Genomic DNA, 19,666 nt, shown 5'->3' on the forward strand with positions numbered 1-19,666 from the left:
ATAGAACCATAAATCATTTTGGCTCCTGGGACAAGTAGCTTGAATTAACTTCGTACACAATTATTGGTTCTGAAAGCTGTGATAAGGGCTGAAGCCAGTGGTTTAGAAGTTGCAAACTGTTACAGTCCCATATTGGAGGATCTTTGAGACTATCGTGGTATCTTGTATCTTTATTAGATACTGTTGACATTATATATACAGAACCCTAGTGTTTGGTTCCATTATCCTATTCCCTAGCATTCTAGAGATTTGTTTAACCAGAAGCAACCACCTAGATTTATTTTGACACTGTATAAAAGTAGCTTGGCTTTTCTACTTCTCAGAGTTCTTGGGATCACATATCTGCAGGAAGTAATATCAAGATTTGTTTCTTGGACAATTTGGAAAAATAATACAAGAAGTAAATTGTGACAAATTCAGTTGAGGGAAAGAGAAAAATCACTTCATTCTTTTAAATACATTGTGTTGGATATCTTTGATATCAGTAGATTGAGTGCCAGGCTTGAACATCTGAGTTCAAATCCAACCTCAGACACTGTGACCTTGAGCATGTCACATACCTTCTGTCTGCCTCAGTTTCCTCATTGATAAAAATGGGGATAACACCTACTTCTCAGGGTTGTTGTGAGGATCAAATGAGACACTTGCTAACAGGGTGATAATTGGAAAGAGCTTAGCACAGTGCCTGTTACATAATAAATATTATACAAATATTAACTTTTTTAAAAATAGCACCTTATTCAAATCAAGAAAACATCTAATGCCCAGTGGACTTACGCGTCGGCTATGGGGGGTGGGGGGGGGGGAGGAAAAGAAAATGATCTTTAACGATTAATGCTTGGAAATGATCAAATAAAATATATTTTAAAAAAATAGCACCTTAATATAGTTTCCCACTATAACCCTTTCCCAACTCCTACCAGAGAGCCATATCTCATTATAAAGAATCTTAAAAGAGGGAAAAAATGAGTGAATTAACTAACTAATCAAAAAAGTTTGATGTTATGATATTCCATACCCATGGGTTCCCACCTCTGCAAAGAATAAGGGGGAGGTGCCTTCTCATTTTTCTTCTTTGGCCAAATTTGGTCATTATCATTCCATAGCATTCAGATTGAATTGCTCTGCTGTTATTCTTTCTACATTGCTGTAGACATTATGTACATTGTTTCTCTGGTCCTGTTTGCTTTATCAGTTCATGTAAGTCTTACCATACTTCTCTGCATTCTTCATGTTCATTTTTCTCCGAGAACAGTAATATTTCATTATCTATACTCTACCTTAATTAGTTTGGATATTTTCTAATTGTTGGAAATCTCCTTTGTTTCCAACTCTTTGCTTTCCAAAAGAGAGCAGCAATAAATAGGTTGGTATATAATGGGAACTTTCTCTTTATCATCAATTTCCTTGAATTATAGGATGAACTGTGGCATCTCTGAGTCAGAGTAGGGCATGTTCATTAATTTCTTTGTATATTTCCAAATCACTTTTCAATTCACAGCTAGATCAGCAATGTCTGCCTTTCCACAACTGTGCCAGCATTGACTATTCCTTATTTTGTCTTTTTTCATAGTTGGATATGGGAATAAAGTCCTTTGTTTGCATATGGTTGTTAATAATTTGAAGTTCTTTTGAGAACTGATTATTCATATCTTTTAACCACTTATCTATTGGGGAATGGTTTTTAGTCATATATTTCTGTAAGATATCTATCATAGATATATGTCAGAGATATTTGATATAAAGATGCTTCTTAGTAAACCACATCCCCTTCTTTTGCTACTTTTATGGTGTAATTCTATGTTTCATTCTAACCATTTTCCCTTATTTTCTTTAAAACTGCTTTATTGATGATCTTTAAAAACAAAAACAAAAAACTGCTTACCTTCTGCCTTGGGATCAGTAGTAAGTATTGGTTCCAAGAAAGAAGAGTGGTGAGGGTTAGGCAATTGGAGTTCAGTGACCTGCCCAGGGTCACACAACTAGGAAATGTCTGAGGTCAAATTTTGTTAGATTTAAAATGGTTGATGTCTTAAACTGTAGTGATTAAAATAGTGGAAGATATAAATTGTGATAGATATAAGAGAGGGTGAGTTTTTCACTACAGTATCTTGGTTTTTAAATCAAATATAAGGTGGTCGCCAGGGAAATATTCCCAATTATTCAAATACCCAAGTCAACTGGGTTTTATAGAGATTTTTAATTAATAATATAATGAGGAATTAGAGAAAGAGAGAAAGAGTAAGAAAGGAATAATTATGAAGGGCCTCAAGCCAATATGACCTAGACCTGAGTCTTAAGAGAGAGAATCAGTCAGTCAGTCTTTTAACACTCATCACAAGGTCTGCCTAAACAAGGATTCTAGTGACACCAGGCCAGCTCCATCTCAGCTGACTTCACCAGAGAGCCTTCCAGTCAGAGACTGTTCCAAAGGGCCTCTCTCCAGAGCCTCCAGAGGAACAGAGTCCCCTTAGAGGAGCTCCAGGGAGACCTCCTTAGAGATTGTCCTCCAAGAGCTTCCCTTCTCCAGAGCCTCTCTCAAGAGATTCTTCCCAAGCGATCCTCATCAGAGATCCTCCAAAAGGATTTCTCCAAAAGGATATATATCTCCTCAAGAGATTCTGCTTTTTCTTATATAGGGGTTTTTCTCCCATGTCACCTCCCCTAAGTCCCTACATCTACCAATCACTGTAGACGCTTTCCAAAGGACTGCCCATCTAAATTCCTGCTAAGTCGACCAATCTCCTCAGTAAGTCTGAAAGAGAGAAAACACAGCTGAGTCAGCTAATCTCATCAAGAGAAAACTTGCCCGACCCTTTTAGGTACCTAGCATCCCATTGTATCAATTCTAAAAACAGGCCTGGCTCAAAGAACTCCTTGCCCCACCATAAGCATGGATCCAAGTACTTTCTTGGTTTAGCAAGGAGTTTTCTGCCCTAAAGCATTCTTAAGTACGGGTGGAATAGAGGTCCTCCCATTTCTGATCCTGGCGAGTTCTCACATCAAAATGGGGAATGTTTCTCAGTAGGGAATTTAAGGATTCCTCAACGTGGAGTAAAATTTTTAACATTCATAAGTCTGTGAAATTTTAAGGTTTACAATTTGAACCCAGGACTTCTTATCTCTAGAGCTGGCTCTCTAACCACTGAGCAACTTAGCTTCTCCAAAATCCTCCTTTTTTTTTTAGTTATTATTATTAAAACCCTTACCTTCCATCTTGGAATCAATTCTGTGCATTAGTTCCATGGCAGAAGAGTGGTAAGGGCTAGGCAATGGGGGTTAAATGACTTGCCCAGAGTCACCCAGCTGGGAAGTGTCTGAGGCCAGATTTGAAACTAGGAATGGCTCTCAATCCACTGAATTACCCAGCTGCCCCCCCCAAAATCCTTTAAAAAACCTAAAAAAAAAAAAACACAACCCAGCACTGATACTTTGTTATGAGTCCTTCCTTGTTATTTAATAATAGAGCACTCCCTTGTAGCAAACAGGTAGTTAATCTATACCCATGGTGGCACACCTATGATATACACGCCAGAGGGGGCATTCAGAGCCCTCTCTGTGGGCATGAGTATCATCAACCCCAGCACAGAATTCACCAGAGTTTGTTCCTAGAATGCTAGAGGGATACAGGGCTGGGCTGTTCCCCTCCCCCTCACCTGAGGACATTTCTCACATCACTTGCCCCTGTAAAAGGTTCACCATCACTAGTCTATACAATGGCCATGACCAACCATATGTCTCATTCCACTCCTGTTGTTCACCACCTCTATGCCAAAAGATGAGACATACTTTGCCACCCCATTCCCTAAGATCATGATTCATCAGGAGATTAAACGGAGTTCTGAAGTGTCTTAATTTCAAAGCACTATTGTAGTTAGTTATCATGTGAATTATTGTCCTGACTCTGTCATCTTAGTTTCTTTGAATACTTCACATTTTCATTTCTAGTTACATACTGTGGCAATCATGTGTGACAATTTGTTCAGCCATGCAATAATTTATGTTCTTGTTATAGTAATAGCTGGCGCAGCTAGGTGGCATAATGGGTAGAGCAATGGGGCATGAAAGCAGGAAGACTCATCTTCCTGATTTCAAATCTGACCTCAGACACTTTCTAGCTACTTAACCCTTTTTGCCTCAGTTTCTTCAACTATAAGATGAGCTGGAGCAGGAAATGGCAAACCACTCCAGTATCTTTGTCAAGAAAACCCCAAACAGGATGACAAAGGATTGAACTGTGACTGGACAGCAATAGTAAAAGTTGCTGCCATAAATATTTTTATATCTATGAGACCTTTTCCTCTTCTTTGAATTCTTGGGGGGGGGAGGTATGCCTTGAGGAGATATCAGTCTGAAAGTTCCTATTCAAATTGCTTTCCAGAATGGTTGAACCACTTCCTATTTCCAACAGTGCATCTGGGTGCCTGTCTTCTCACAGCCTCACCAACCTCTGTCATTTTTGCCAATCTGATGATTGTGAGGCAAACATTAAGCCTTATTTTAGCCAATCATTTCCATGGAGCATCTTTGCAACTGTCACTTCCTATCTTTGCACTACTTATTGGGAACCATTTTCTGCAGGGGTACATTGTGAAATTTGCTATTATTGGTGCTTTTAATCCCTTTCTCATCCTAGACAAAGCTTCACTTGCCTGCCTTGTTTGTGGATGGTTGTAGCTCTCATACACAATGTACTTGTCATTATGGAAAAACCTCTAGGTGGAAAAATGCTGTAGGTCTCCTGTTCCTCTGTGGGCTCACTCAAAGCCTCTCTTGACCCCGTCAGTTGCCCCCACATTACTTGCTGTACCTTAGGATCGGGTAACAGCGGTGATGTTCCAGACGCCCCTGACAAAAATAACCTTTGGTTGCCCCATCTCTGGGACAGAAATGCAGAACTCTGACTATCTCAGCTGGGGAGGGGGAAGGGCGGGACTGGGCACGCAAGAGAGAGCAGTGGCCCCTTTAAATCTCAGCCTGGCCATTAATTTCAAGAATGAGCAAGAGGGAGGCAGACCTGGAAGGCAGACCTGCAGGGATCTCAGAGGGTTATTTATGCAGGCTCAGGTTGGGCTGTAAAAATACCATTGGCTGTTCCCTAGCACGTCCAAAGTGCAGCCCACATGTCTTCCCTTTCTATCCACTACGCTGGCTACTCTGCTTAAAAGGAAGCCAGAAGAGTTCTGCTTTCCTAGAGGAAGGATGGACGATGCTGTGCAAGTCAAGAAGAACCAAGGGGTAAGTCTTCCAGGCTGGGCAGGAGCCTAGGGAAGGCAGACTCTTGGGGGACTAACAAACCTGAGCAGGAACTGGGGAGAAATGGACAAAGAACTTGGGAAGAATCTCTCCAGGGATAGAGAGGGATACCACAGATGGATTCACTGGTTCGAACTCAGTGCAGTGGAAGGAAACTCAGAAGAGACACCCCTGCCACTGCTCATATGGCATGTGGAAGATGGGATCCTTGGCCACTTGGCCCCCCATAGATTTAAGAATATAAGCTCCTTGAGGGCAGGACCTTTCAAACATTTTTTTTTTAAATCCTTACCTTCCATCTTAGAGTCAATATTGTATAATGGTTCTAAGGCAAAAAAATGTTACAGCTAGGCAATAGGGGTTAGGTGACTTACCCAGGGTCACACAGCTAGGAAGTGTTTGGGGTCAAATTTGAACCCAGGACATCCTATCTCTGAGCCTGGCTCTCAAACCACTGAGCCACCTAATTGCTCTAGCCTTTTTTGTTTTCTTTTTTTAATCCTTATCTTCTATATGAAAATCAATACTAAATATTTGTTCTAAAGCTGAAGAGCAGTAAGGGCTAGGCTAGGCAATTGTGGTCAAGTGACTTGCCCAGGATCACACAGCTAGGAAGTATCTGAATCCAGATTTGAACCCTGGTTTCCCCAACTCCAAACCTGGCACTCTAATGAGTCATCTAGCTGCCCCTGACCTTTTGTGTGTGTGTGTGTGTGTGTTTCTAGAGCCTAGCATAGTTTCTGGCATAGAGTAGGAACTTTATACAGTCAAATTGAACTGAATTTAATTCTGTCCCCATCCTGGTTTCATTAAAGGGACTTGAGGGAAAAAAGGAAAGGAGGAGGCTGGAAGATGGAATTGGCTCAATATCATCATGCAGGAAAAGGGTTTAAAAATAATAAAAATAACAATAGTAGACAGAGGATTTTTTAGGTTTGCCAAGTATTTTTACATATGTAAGTTGATTCTACCCTCATAGCAATTTTTCCAGGTAGGTACTACAGGTTTCATTATCCCCATTTTACGGATGAGGAAACTGAGGTTCAGATGGGTTGAAGAGTCCAGTATCAGAAGCAGGATTGAAACTTGGGTCTTCTTGACTCCAAGGTCAGAACTCTAGCTCACTGCATTGCCTCTCATGTGGAAATCAAAGGATCAAATTTGGGTTTTGTTCCTCATCTAGACCCTTGGAAAATGAGTTCTGAAGTCAGAAAATGCTCATAATAGAAAATTTTATTGTGGCTATTTGGATAGCAGGAGGTTTTTTTCTATTGTTTTGCTTTTAAACTAATTAGAGAACTAGCAAACTTTTTGTGCCAGAGATGCCTGTGGGTCTGGGTGTGTGTTTATGCTTGTGTGGTGAGAGAGAGATAAAGAAAGAGCCTTCAAATTACTGTTCTCTTTTTTCATTTTATGCCTTTTCTCTGCCAAACAGCCCTTGGGAGAACATAGAGCACTGCTGGCAGCTAAGTGGTCTCCTTAGATTTGAACTGGGGCCTGCTAGAATGGAAATAACTATCATCATCATAAGCATCATCATATGGCACTTTTTTATGGCATCATTTGTAAAGTGCTTTGTCCCCAGAGCAACCAATTAGAAAAAACCAAAATCCTTCCCTTCTATCAGTTCTAAGACAGATATGTGGTAAGAGCTAAGCAGTCAGTCTTAAGTTTCTTGTCCAGGGTCATGCAAGTAGGAAGAGTCTGAGACGAGATTTGAACCCAGGTCCTCCTGACTCCAAGCCTGGTGCTTTATCCCTTGTGCTGTCTAGCTGCCTTACACGAATTATTATTATCAAGCTATTTGGCACTTGGGAAACTGAGTCTCAGAGAGGCTAAGTAACTTGCTTAGAGTCACACAGTTAGTGTCTGATGGAAAATTCAAAGCCAGATCTCTTGATTCCAAGCTCCCTGTTCTTTTCACTCTACTGTAATCATGTGCTCCAGTGCACCTACACACAGACATAATACTGAAAGGAAGAGGCATTCACCCTTAAGGGTCCCTCAGTACTGCGCAAGCAGCCTGAAGGTGTGGTCTTGGGCAAGTTGCATCCCCTTACTGAAATTTCCTCCCCTTTAAAAAGGCTAAAATAATAACACCTGTTGTACCCAAATGAGATAATATCATCAAAGTGTTTTGCAAATACTCCATCAATGTCAGCTATTACTATTAATCTCTCCTGGCCTCAGTTTCCTCAGCTGTAAAATAGGATGACTGGACCTGATGGTTTCTAAGGCTCTTTTGAGCTCTAACTCTGTGACTCAATTCAGCAGCCTTGGATACACTGCTCTCCACGTGCTGAGCCTCCAGGTCTGCCCCACCTTTGCTGCCTGATAAAGGGGTTCACATTGTCCCTGGTCTCATTTTCAATGCTGCTCCACAGCTCGAACAGCCCTGTCTTTCCTGGGTCAACCCAAGTGGCAGAGCTCCTGGGAAGGCAAGGCAGGAATCCTTGGGGTGGCTTTGGAGGAAGAAATGCAAACAAAGTCCTGAAATGGTCTACTGATTCAAAGAATCTGAGAAATCATTAGATGAAGGGAAGGTGGAGGCCCCCTTTGTCCCTGCCCTTAGGGTGCCAAGTCCTCTCTGGGCCTGGAATGGGGAGAGCTGTTTGCCACACCCCTGGGCACTGGATCAGGGGAGCAGGGATTAGAGATCTAGAGCTGGGAGAGACCTAAGAGAACATTTAGTCTCCTCCCCCATTTTAGGATGAATTGACTGAGGCCCCAGGGAATTTCAGGGACTTGTCCAAGGTCACACAGCTGAGCCCTGGCAGAGGTTCCAGCTGTATCTTGGTCTTGTGACTCAGTTTCAGGCTCATTGAGCTGTTTGTCCTCTTCCTGTGTCTCTGCTCCTGCCCCACCTGCTGCTGCTCCCTCTTGTCTTTTCCCTTATCTTATATGACCAAGAACTATTTTACCCCACCCAAGACTGCTGCTTAGGACTTTCTTTGGCCCCATCTTTCTTTCCCTAGTCAAATTTTCCTTGTATTCGTTTTCAAATTGGCCTCCTGCTTCCAAGTCTGTCCTAATTTTAATCCATCCTCCACAGTCATTAATCCCAAATGCACATCCAATGCTGCCATTGTTGTTCAGTCATTTTCAGTCATGTCCAACTCTTCATGATCCCATTTGGGGTTTTCTTGGCAAAGACCCTGGAGTGGTTCACGATGTCTTTCTCCAGCTTATTTTACAGACGGGAAACAATCCAAAAGGGGAAGTGATTTACCCAAGGTCACACACTTAGTAGTTGTCTGAGACTGAATTTAAACTCAGGAAGATGAGTCCTTTTCATTCTAGGCTACCTAGCTGCCACCCCCTACTCAGTAAATTCTGATGGCTCCCTATTACTTCTAAAAGGTTTTAGTATTTTAAACTCTTCGATCTGGACCTAACTTGCCTACACATTTACTCTTCTCCATACCCCCAACTGTCCAGTCAAATTGTTCTTCTTTTTTTTTTTAAACCCTTACCTTCTGTCTTGGAGTCAATACTGTGTATTGTGGTAAGGGCTAGGCAATGGGGGTCAAATGACTTGTCCAGGGTCACACAGCTGGGAAGTGTCTGAGGCCAGATTTGAACCTAGGACCTCCCATCTCTAGGCCTGACTTTCAATCCACTGAGCTACCCAGCTGCCCCTCCAAATTGTTCTTCTAAAAGTTCTTTGCGCACACATTTCTGTCTCCCATCTCCCACTCCCCACCCTTTGTATTGCCTGGGTTGTCATCCATCCATGCCTGGCCTTCTCTCCATTGTTTACCTCTGCCTTGACAATTCCTGATGTCTCCTTGAAGCCTTTTCTCACCTGCTCAGCTGTTTTGGCCTGATATATTGTATTTATGCTGTGTGTATATGTTACACATTCTTCTATATCCACAAATAACCTCCCTCAGTGGTACTTTAAAACGGGGCCAGTTTCCCTCTTTGCCTTTGTACCCCCAATAGCTAGTACCTGGGAAATAAATAAATAAAGGTGGTAATAATTGCTAAGACCTCATCACCTCTGCCAAGATCATTTGCATTACAACAAGACTCTTGGGCGGGAAATGTCTGTAGGTTGAGATATGAACCTCTAAGGATGGCCACACCTTGGCCATGCCTTTGGGTGGGGGCATCTTCCCACTTTACACTCTGTATGTAAGTCAGGCCAGCCAGTTTGGGGGTGCTCTTCCTGCAGAGTCACACCACCAGAAAAAAAGGCAAATCACGGAACAGATGTGATTCTCAGTTACCCATCTTAGAACCCCAAGTGAGGAAAGGAGAGCATTCTGGAACCGAGATAGGAGACGGAATTTTGTGAATGGTAGCAATATTGGGAGGGGAAGGGGTGTGCGATCACCCCGAAAAGAGAGTTTCGGGCTAGTTTAAATAGAAGTTTGTATTTCATCCGAGAGGCAAGAGGAGACATGAATTTTCTTGAGTCAGGGAGGGGCATGATTAACCCTGTACTTTAGGAATATCTAATTGGCAGCCCAGAAGATGACATGGGGAGAGGAGGGCCTGGATGTTGAGAGAAAAAAATGAGAAACTACTCCTAGGCAGGAAGTGATGAGACCTGAGTTAGTGTAGTAAGTGGAGAGAAAGGGACAGGTCCAAGAGAAGTTGTGGAGGTTAGAATTGACAATATTTGGGGAGTAACCGGGCAGGGTAGTGAATGAGGGTAGAGAATTAGGGCTGACTCCTCCTATGGTACAAGCCTGGGTAATTGGACGAATGGTGAAATTGGAAGAAAGGATAGGTTTAGGGAGGGTAAAGTCCTGAGCTGGATCTGTTGCGTTTGTGATGCTGAAAGGACATCCAGGTGGAAGCTGTCCAATAGATTGCTAGAATACAGGTCTGGAGCTTGGGAGAAAGGTGAGAGTGGTATGTTTGGATTTTTTGGAGTCATCTGCAAGATTATCCTACTTGAAATAATAAGAGATGATGAGATCACCAAGAAGGAGGGTGTAGATAAAGGAGAGAAGATATAGAATAGAGCCTGGCTAGAAACCTACAATTAAGGGACAAGACATGAATGACCCTTGCTTGTTGCCCATCTGACAGCCCCCACTGGAGGTCACTTCCTGCTTTTCCACTCCTGATTCAGGAAAGAGTGTGGAAGAGAAAAAAGCCCATTTCCATCCCCTCTGGACACAGCTGTAAGCCATTACCTTTGGGTAAATGATTCTCCCAGTGGGTGCTTATCTTCTGTTTCTGCGGTATTTAAACTTTGTTTTTAAAATCTGACTGTCTATTTGGACTTGCTTGTTTATTGAATGCATGGACCAAGGGTGAGAGAGTGGCTAAGTTCAGAGGCTAGCCAGTAAGTGTGGAAAGCAGGCAAGAGACCAGGAGCCTTCTAGCCCCAGAGATGATACATAACTAGTTATTGATTACTTCCCCTTAGCCTTGGCTAGTTTGGCATGCTGGGTCGTTGCTCTGATGTGCCCTCCAACAAAAGGAGCTTTTCTCCACCATGTGGCTTTCTAGCCCATGCTTGTATGGGCCTGGGATCTGTGCACTTTAGAATGTTAGCACAATCACTACTACCATCATCATCAACGGGCAGTGTGGTAGAATGAGTAGGGAACCAAACCTAGAAACCAGAAGACCTGGGCTAGAGATATATGGACTATTGTCCTTCTTCTTCTGCCTTCAAATCAGCCAAGTCACCTCCAACTTGATTATCCCAAGTCCCAGAGATAAACCCAGCTTCTTCCTTCAGTCACCACCATCAGCCACGGACCAGAAAAACAGTCCCAGTTGGCTTGGCTCCAAACTGCTTTTCCCAGTAATATTCCAAATGGAATTTTCCTTTGATTGACAGTTGACCCATTTCCAGCTTCTGTCCTTTGCATGCATTTTCTTGTAACTTCTCTCTTCTCCACATTACCTCAGATCCTTGCTATCTGTGTGACTGAGCAAGCTGTTTAGCTACTCTGAGTCTTGGAATACTCATCCATGAATGGAAGGCTTTTCACCTCTATAAATTGATGATCCTGTGACATCCCAGAAATTCCTTTTAGTGACCCAGCCAGCTCTGCAGAAGAGAAGAAAGCAAGCCTTTCTCTTGAACAGTTCTGGCTTCCTTTCTCTCCCTCTCCTCCACACCTTGAATGATCCAGAAATCCCAAGTTAATTGCCATCACTTTGATTACAACGGTTTCAAATAGCACACTGAAATGAAAACTGAAAGAAGGTGGTATCAGAATAATTTGTCTGACACTGCTTGTTGAAGATGCCTATTCAGAGGGGAAAATGGACTTTTCTGTCATCTGCTCCTGTGCATCAGGAGGGGGAAAACAGGGAGTAAGGATTTCCCAGACAATGGGATGAGCCTGAACCTTTCCAATCTTTTTTTTTCCCCCTTCCTTCTTAGAATCAATATTGTATATGGGTTCTAAGGCAGAAGAGTGGTAATGGCTAGGGATCAAGGGTTAAGTGACTTGCCCAGGGTCACACAGCTAGGAAGTAGCTAAGCTCAGAGGTCCCTTTTGTCTTCATATTCCCAACACCCAGTACAAAGCCCTAGTATAGAAAAGGGCTTAATAAATGCTTGTTGATTCCCTTTTGATCTGGTGAGATCATTCATTCATGCTTGCTCACTGAGATACAAAAGGGAAATAATCTCTGCCTTTAAATCTCTCCTATTCGATCAGAGGTAGGGAAAAGGAATGGGGAATTGTGGTTTCATTATTTAAAGGGAACTTCTTGATGAGGAAACTCTCTACTGTCTTAGGGACTTGTTCAAGGTTATACAGCTAATAAGTATAAGAGATGGGATTGGAATCCAGGTCTTACTGGCTCTGAGATTAGCTCTCTGCACTATGCCACATTGTATGTCTCTATCAGATGTAGACATTATTCTCGAAAAATAATAACTGGGCCAGTTAGGTAAGACAGTGGATAGTGCCCCAGGCCTGGAATTGGGGAGGATCTGGGTTCAAATGTGACCTCAGACACTTCCTAGCTGTGTGACCCTGGGCAAGTCACTTAATCCTGATTGCCTTGCCCTTGTCTTTCTCCTGTTTTAGAATTGATATAAAGACACAAGGTGAGTGTTTAAAAAATAATAATAATAACTGAAAATAATATCATATTATGAATTTTTGCAAGCACCTGTCATATATTGTCTCACTTGAGACTTACAACAACCTTGTAAATATTTTATTATCCCCCTTTTGCTAATGGGAAAATTGAGGATGAGGTGGAGTGAATCATCTACGATCTCTCAACTAGAAACTCTCCAGTAGGATTTGAACTCGGTTCTTCCTGCCTCTAAACCTAGCAACAACACCTGATCACCCTCCCTGCCTCCCTGAGATGTTAAGCTTATCTTTGAAGATGGATGAGTAGGGTTCTTCAGAGCCAGACAAGGAGATACATAACATGTAATAAGAGTGAAATCTCAGATCCCCTCTTCAAATTAAAGGCACATGCGATGGGTTTATAGGTGGGCTCTAGGGTCTTACTTTAGACTATTGAATTCCTCTGTCTGTCATTGAAGACTACTATAAATGGGAATCCAATTTCTCCATCACCCAAGTGACAACCATAATCCAGATGGTGTTTACTTTAGAAATCCTCAAGCGAAGTCTTACATCAAATATACAACACATGCTCCCTCAGTAGGATTGTTGGGACTTCTCTCTAGGGGGCAACATAGAAGGACGAACCAGAAGCTTGAACTGGAGACCTAAGTTTGAATCATGATCCCTATATCTCCTAACTGGATGAGCCCACAGTGTTCCTTCCCCTTGGGCCTCAGTTTCCTCAGTGACAGAAGGGAAATAACTATGAAGAGTTGCTATCCTTCTTTCATGGGGTAGTTGTTAGGAAGAAGAGTTGTAAACCCCCAAACAAATCCTAGAAGTCCAGAGCTGGAGCTAGAAGATACATAGATATCCTTTAGTTTGAGCCCCCCCTTTTACAGGTGAGGAAACTGAGGCCCAGGGAGATTAAGTGACTTCCCCAAGTTCAAACTCCAAGGATCATAGATTAACCCCTGGGAAGGGTCTTAGATATGATGGAGTCCAATCCCTTCATTTTACAAGTGAAGAAACTGAGACCCAGAGAAGCTAAATTACTTCAACATGAGAGATGGAATATAAACTAAGATCCTCTGACTGTAAATCCTGTGTGCTTTCTGCCACACCACAAAATCCCAGGAAAACCAGTGGCAGTTTCTTTACCAATTTCCTTTCTGTTATGTTTCAGGAGTCTTTGTGCTTATAGGTTTAAATTTGAGAATGTTGACTATAAGCAAAGATTAGCCTTCATAGCCTTAAGGCTAGTGCTTGGCACAGTGGCTGGCACAGTGTCATAAGTAATAAATGCTGATCACCTGGTTGATTAGCCCAACTGAAGGAAGGAGTTTAGAAGAATCTAATTGGAGCCTCACTGTGCCCTTTAGGTCCTGGGATTCCCATAAGCTTTTCTCCAAGACTAGCCCAATTGGTAGAAAAATAGCAACTGTTCCCAGAGGCATTAATGACTTTTCTGACTTCCCCAGACCTTTCCCCTAATAAGACATCATCTCTCCCACAGAAGTTAACCCTGGTTCTGGGGCTGGCAACACTGGTGGCTGCATTTGGATCATCTTTCCAGTATGGGTACAATGTTGCTGTTGTTAACTCCCCAGCAGAGGTAGGTGGCACTGGCCAGGGAAATGGAGAGTCATTTTTCACTGGACAAACATTTCCTAAAGATTTCTTATGTATAAGGCTTTTATGTATAAGACTCACTACTATGGGGATACACAAAATATAAAGGGTGAGGGGAGGGTTCCCAGCTCTCAAAGCTCCTGCCATCTGCACGACATCTTCAAGAATCTCTCTCCATGTGTCTGAAGGCTCGCCATGTGGAGGAGGGATTCAATTGGCTCAGCTTGGCACCAGAAGGCAAACAAGGAGCAGTGGAAGCTGTAATTGTAGGGAAGCAGATTTGGGTCCCATGAAAAGAAAACCTTCCTGACAGTTGAAGCCATCCCAAAGTGAGATGGGCTGCCTCGGGAGTTACTGGAGGTCCTTCAAGCAAAAGCCAGAAGATCACTTGTTGAGTTGGTTGCAAAGGGCATTCCCATTGAGGTCTGGGTTGCACTAGGTCCCTTCCAGCCCCAGCCTTCTGTCCGTCTGTGATGTAGTCAAGAGAATGTGGGCAAGCTGAGGAATGAGGATGGAGCAGCCTTTCCTCAGGTTCAGGGCTCTCCATATACATATTTGGTCCTCACTAGAGGTAGTTGTATGGACTGATGATCCTGGTGGCAGCTGCCTGACCTTTTCTTCAATCACATTGGCAAGATCAGGTTACAACATCAGTTATCCTTGAAGGAAATTATATTCAGTCCCTGCTTTCCCTCTACTCAATCTTGCTGATGTTTGTGTCTGAGAATTAGAGAGCGATTGGATGAATGGGGTGCTTAATAGCTTCAATTACATTTCTTGCTGGCGCAACCAAGAACCCCAGAGTTGGAAGGCATCTCAGTAGCCATTAATTTCAGCTCATACTGGTACTGGAATGATCATTTCTTCTGCCCCATCCCCAGCAAGTGGTCATCCACATTCTCCTTGAAGACCTCCAGTGACAGAGAGCCCTGTCCCTGGTCAGCAACTCCGCATTTGGACAGCTCCTACCATTTCCTGACTCCAAATTGAAACTGGTCACTCTTTTGGAATTTCCTACCCATTAGTCTTAGTTCTAAGTCCCAGCAGAATAAGTCCAGTCCCTCTTCCATGGAATCTTTCTTTGGATTCCTGAAAACTGTTCACATGACCCTTCCTCCTGGTAATCTTCTCTTCTCCAGGTAAAGTCTAATTCTCTCTCTTGTTTGGTATGTTTTCAGATCATGCAAAATTTTTACAACACAACCTACTTTAATAGGACTTCGGAGTATTTAAGTAGCTCATCCTTGACCCTGCTGTGGTCTGTCACTGTGTCCATGTTTCCTCTAGGAGGTTTCCTGGGGTCACTCATGGTTGGCCCAATGGTAAATTCTTGTGGAAGGTAAGGGAGAGTTCTCCAATCCCTGGGAATCCATCATCGGACCTTGGGAGAACTTTGAACGTTTAGAATTAAAATTTCAGGCTGTGCTCTTGAGCTGAGTGGCAGAGTAGATGAATTGCTGGACTTGGAGTCAGGAACACCCAGATTCAAATCCTGCTCATGACACCACCTCTATGACCATAGACAAGTCATTTAGCCTCAACTTTCTTCTCAGTCAAATGAGGCTAATGTTAATTCTGCCAAAATTCCGCCAAATGCTTTGCAGATATTATCTCATTAAATTCTCCCCCAAATCCTGGAAGGAGGTAAGAACTCTTACTGTTTTCATTCTTACAGAAGTGGAAATTGAGTCAAACAGGATAAATGATTTGCTCAGGGTCACACAATAAATGTTTGAGGCTTTATTTGAACTCAGATCTTCTGGACTCTAGGACCACTGAGCCATCCCCCAGCTACCTCTCAAAAAGTATAGCATCTATCTTAGAAGTATGAGTGCTAATGAACTAAAATATGTATTTCATAAGTCTTCATATGAATTCATATGTGTAAATATATACACATGTACACATATATGTCCGCAGATATTATAATTTAAAATAAGCATTCTTAGGATTTGGAGCTAGAAGAGAACTCAGAAAGTAAAATCACAAAAAGTCAAAGCTGGAGGGGAGGGACCTAAGTTCTGTATCTGAACAAGAATACACTGCTTTAATAATAATAGAAAGCCCAGTTTTATACTACTTTGAAATTTGTAAATTTAAAATTTTAATTTCTTTTGATTCTCAAAGCAATTCTGGGAGGCAGGTGCTATTGTCATCCTCATTTTATGATGAGGAAACTGAGGCCAACAGAGATTAAGTGACTTGACAAGAGTCACTCCAGTAGTAAAATGTCTGAGGTTAGATTTGCTCTCAGTTATCTTGACTCTCTCTATTGAACCTAATTATTGATTATCTAAGCTTTTTCCTTAGAGACTTGTGGTGAGATACCATGTTGGGCCTTTAGAAGCCACAGAATCCCACCCTCTTATTTTGCAAATGAGAGAAACTGAGGAGGGGCAGATATATGGCTCAGTGGATAGAGGGCCAGGCCTAGAAACAGGAGATCCTGGGTTCAAATCTTGTCCTCTACACTTCCTACTAATATGACTGTAGGCAAATCAGTTAACCCCAATTGCCAAGCCTTTCTTTAGAACTGATTTTAAGACAGAAAGTAAGGGTTAAAAATGTTGTTTTAATTTTAAAAAGAGATAAACTAAGGCTCATGGGAGTTCGATGACCCTCCCTTGGTTATATAACTTGTAATTCAGGTCTTCCTGACTCCAGATTGAATGTTCTAAAGTTACTCCACTCTCTAGATGCCCCAAGAGTTACTGCATGCTTCTCTTATCAAGAGAGGGGACTTTATGATTTTTTTCTTTATAGAAAGGGGACTTTGCTGATCAACAACATCTTTTCCATTGTCCCTGCAATTCTGATGGGATGCAGCAAAGTGGCAAAGTCCTTTGAGATCATCATCTTTTCCCGAATCATGGTTGGAATATGTGCAGGTAAATATGAGAAGAGCACACTCACTGTTCTGGCTGGACTGATTGGGAAATCAATAATAACAGATATTCTCTATGTGCTTTGAAGTGTATCAATTGTTTTCCATACATTAATTAGTTCATTTGAGTCTTAGTGAACTAAAGACTATAGATATTATTGTTTCCATTTTACAGATGAAGAAACTAAAGCTCCAAAGGGTTGTGATGATTTGCCCTGGGCCTGTAAACCTTAAAATTTCTCAGACTTATGAATGTTGGAAATTTCCCCATTGGAGAATCTTCTACTTAAAAAAATTCCCTAGCAGATAGTGAGAATTCTACTTGAATGTGAAAACTCCTTGCCTTGGGAATATCCCTACTCCACCCTACTTAGGACTGCTTTAGGACAGAAAACTCCTTGCTGAACAATGAAAGTGCTTTGCCCCATGCTTATGCAAAGGACAGGAAGTTCTTTGAGTCATGCCTGTTTTTAAAATTGATACAATGGGATGCTAGGTACCCATATAGGTGGGGCAACTTGTAAACTACTTAAACCTAAAAGGGTGATAACTTATTCAGAGGTTTTTTTCTTAATGAAATTTGTCGACACAGCAGCATTTTTTTCTGACTTACTAAAGAGATTAAAACTACTCAGCTGTGAATTCAAAATGGGCAGTCCTTTAGAAACATCTACAGTGATTGGTAGATGTAAGGACTTAGGGGAGGTGACAGAGGAAATTTTTGCCCTTAAAAATAAGAGCTTGGATCTCATTCAGGATCTCGATTTCTGATTCTCATTCTGGAGGATCTCATTCTGAGAGACTCATTTCCTTGAGGACTGATGCTTGAGGGCTCTTTCCTTGGAGATAGATCTCTTTAAGGAGAAGTGCTCTTGGAGGAAATCTCATTCTGAAGGAGAGCTCCTTGAGGAGCTCCTCTGAGGGGCTCTGTCCCTCTGGGGTAGGAGCTCTGGAGGCTCTTGAGAGAGGCCCTTTGAAACAATCTCTGGCTGGAAGACTCTTTGAGGAAGGACGCTGGCCTGGTGTCACTAGTATCCTTGTTTAGTCAGACCTTGTGGTGAGTGTTAAAAAACTGACTGATTTCTCTTTTAAGACTCAGGTCTAGGCCATATTGGCTTGAGGCCCTTCATACTTATTCCTTTCTTACTCTCTCTCTCTTTCTTTGATTACTCATTGTATTGTTAATTAAAATCTCTATAAAACCCAATTGACTTGGGTATTTGAATAATTGGGAATATTTCCCTGGCGACCACCTTATATTTGATTTTAAAACCCAAGACACTGTAGTGAAACATATTTTCTGCGGTCAAATTTACTCACCCTCTCTTATATCTATCACAATTTATATCTTCCACTATTTTAATCACTATAGTTTAAGACCTCAACCATTTTAAATCTCACAGGCCATAGGATCAAAGGCAGCATTAGAACTCACATCTTCCTGATTTTGGGTTGGGGCAGCCCTCCAGCCACTCTTTCACAAGGAGTCCTGGGCTTTGTTCTGAAGAGAACACATAGAGCTAAAAGAAACCTTAGCAGAGAGAATGGTGAGAGCTGGGGAGTGGAGAAATATTGGAGAGATATTGGGGGGCTCAGAGGATCCAGAATGTAAAAACCTAGAGGGAACTCAAAACCCACAATTCAGGACCTTAGAATCTAGAACCAAGAATGTCAGGAAGGACCTCAGAGGTAACTTAGTTCAGAAATGTCAAGTTCACACTTGAAAAACTGACTGCACCAGGACAGGGCTAAAATGTAATTGGAACGTGTTTAACAAAAGGAATTAAAAACAGAATAATTAATCTAATAAATAAACTGATGGATAAGTGAACAGAGATAATGACAACTTGGGATTTTCTAAGACAATATGCACCCTACAGGAACCTTTTTTCTTGGAGTTTCCACCACTGATTTATTATGATATTATACCCCACTTCCCATCATCATTTTACATAGGGAGAAACTGAGACTCACAGAGGTGAATGGACTTAACCCCCAAACAGCCTAGGTGTGAAATTTGAACTCAGGTCCTCTGACTCCCTAAACAGAACTTTTTCCTGTGTGTTGCAATCTCTTAAAGTTTCTTCCAGTTAAATTTAAATCTTGTCCTATGATCCTAGACACAGCAGATGGACTGTTTTCATTCTCACATATGTGATGAGGGTAACCGGCAGGGTCCCTGATTGGATCAGGAGGCACTTTGGCGCCATCTGGTGGCCTCTTTTGTTATTACTGGGGATGGAAGCCCAGCTTCATCACTCTCTCCAGGAGCATTATGGGAAATCTTCATTTACTCATTAGACCACATTGCCAACACCTCGCTGCTGCCAGCATGTTGCCAAAAGTCATGTAGAGGGGTGATAGCTTTGAGTATGGACCTGAGGGATGATTTTCTTTTTCTTTTTTTTGTTTTTTTTTTTAGGGAAACTGGGAAAAGCTTCTTTTTTTCTTTTTTTTTCTTTTTTTTAAAATATATTTTATTTGATCATTTCCAAGCATTATTCGTTAAAGACATAGATCACTTTCTTTTCCTCCCCCCCACCCCCCATAGCCGACGCGTAAGTCCACTGGGCATTAGATGTTTTCTTGATTTGAACCCATTGCTTTGTTGATAGTATTTGCATTAGAGTGTTCATTTAGAGTCTCTCCTCTGTCATGTCCCCTCAACCTCTGTATTCAGGCAGTTGCTTTTCCTCGGTGTTTCCACTCCCATAGTTTATCCTTTGCTTATGAATGGTGTTTTTTTCTCCTGGATCCCTGCAAGTTGTTCAGGGACATTACACCGCCATTAATGGAGAAGTCCATTACGTTCGATTATACCACAGTGTATTAGTCTCTGTGTACAATGTTCTCCTGGTTCTGCTCCTCTCGCTCTGCATCACTT

The 19,666-nt window shown here is 42.0% G+C and overlaps 1 protein-coding gene across 2 annotated transcripts in view; it reads left to right on the forward strand.

Moving 5' to 3' along the window:
• The first annotated feature begins 5,013 nt into the window (after positions 1-5,013).
• The window catches only part of LOC100010471 (solute carrier family 2, facilitated glucose transporter member 5), a 32,518-nt gene continuing 17,865 nt past the window's right edge, over positions 5,014-19,666 (forward strand). The window contains exons 1-4 of one of the 2 annotated variants that reach the window (XM_007493028.3): positions 5,014-5,238; positions 13,783-13,881; positions 15,077-15,237; positions 16,662-16,786. In XM_007493028.3, the coding sequence (XP_007493090.1) occupies positions 5,203-5,238; positions 13,783-13,881; positions 15,077-15,237; positions 16,662-16,786 (421 nt within the window). In that variant the 5' untranslated portion in view covers positions 5,014-5,202. Of the gene's footprint in view, positions 5,239-13,782; positions 13,882-15,076; positions 15,238-16,661; positions 16,787-19,666 lie in introns of those variants that run through there. The other variant, XM_056795828.1, reaches the window with a different exon arrangement.

Source organism: Monodelphis domestica, chromosome 4, assembly GCF_027887165.1.
Source record: "Monodelphis domestica isolate mMonDom1 chromosome 4, mMonDom1.pri, whole genome shotgun sequence".
NCBI classification, from domain to species: Eukaryota; Metazoa; Chordata; class Mammalia; order Didelphimorphia; family Didelphidae; genus Monodelphis; species Monodelphis domestica.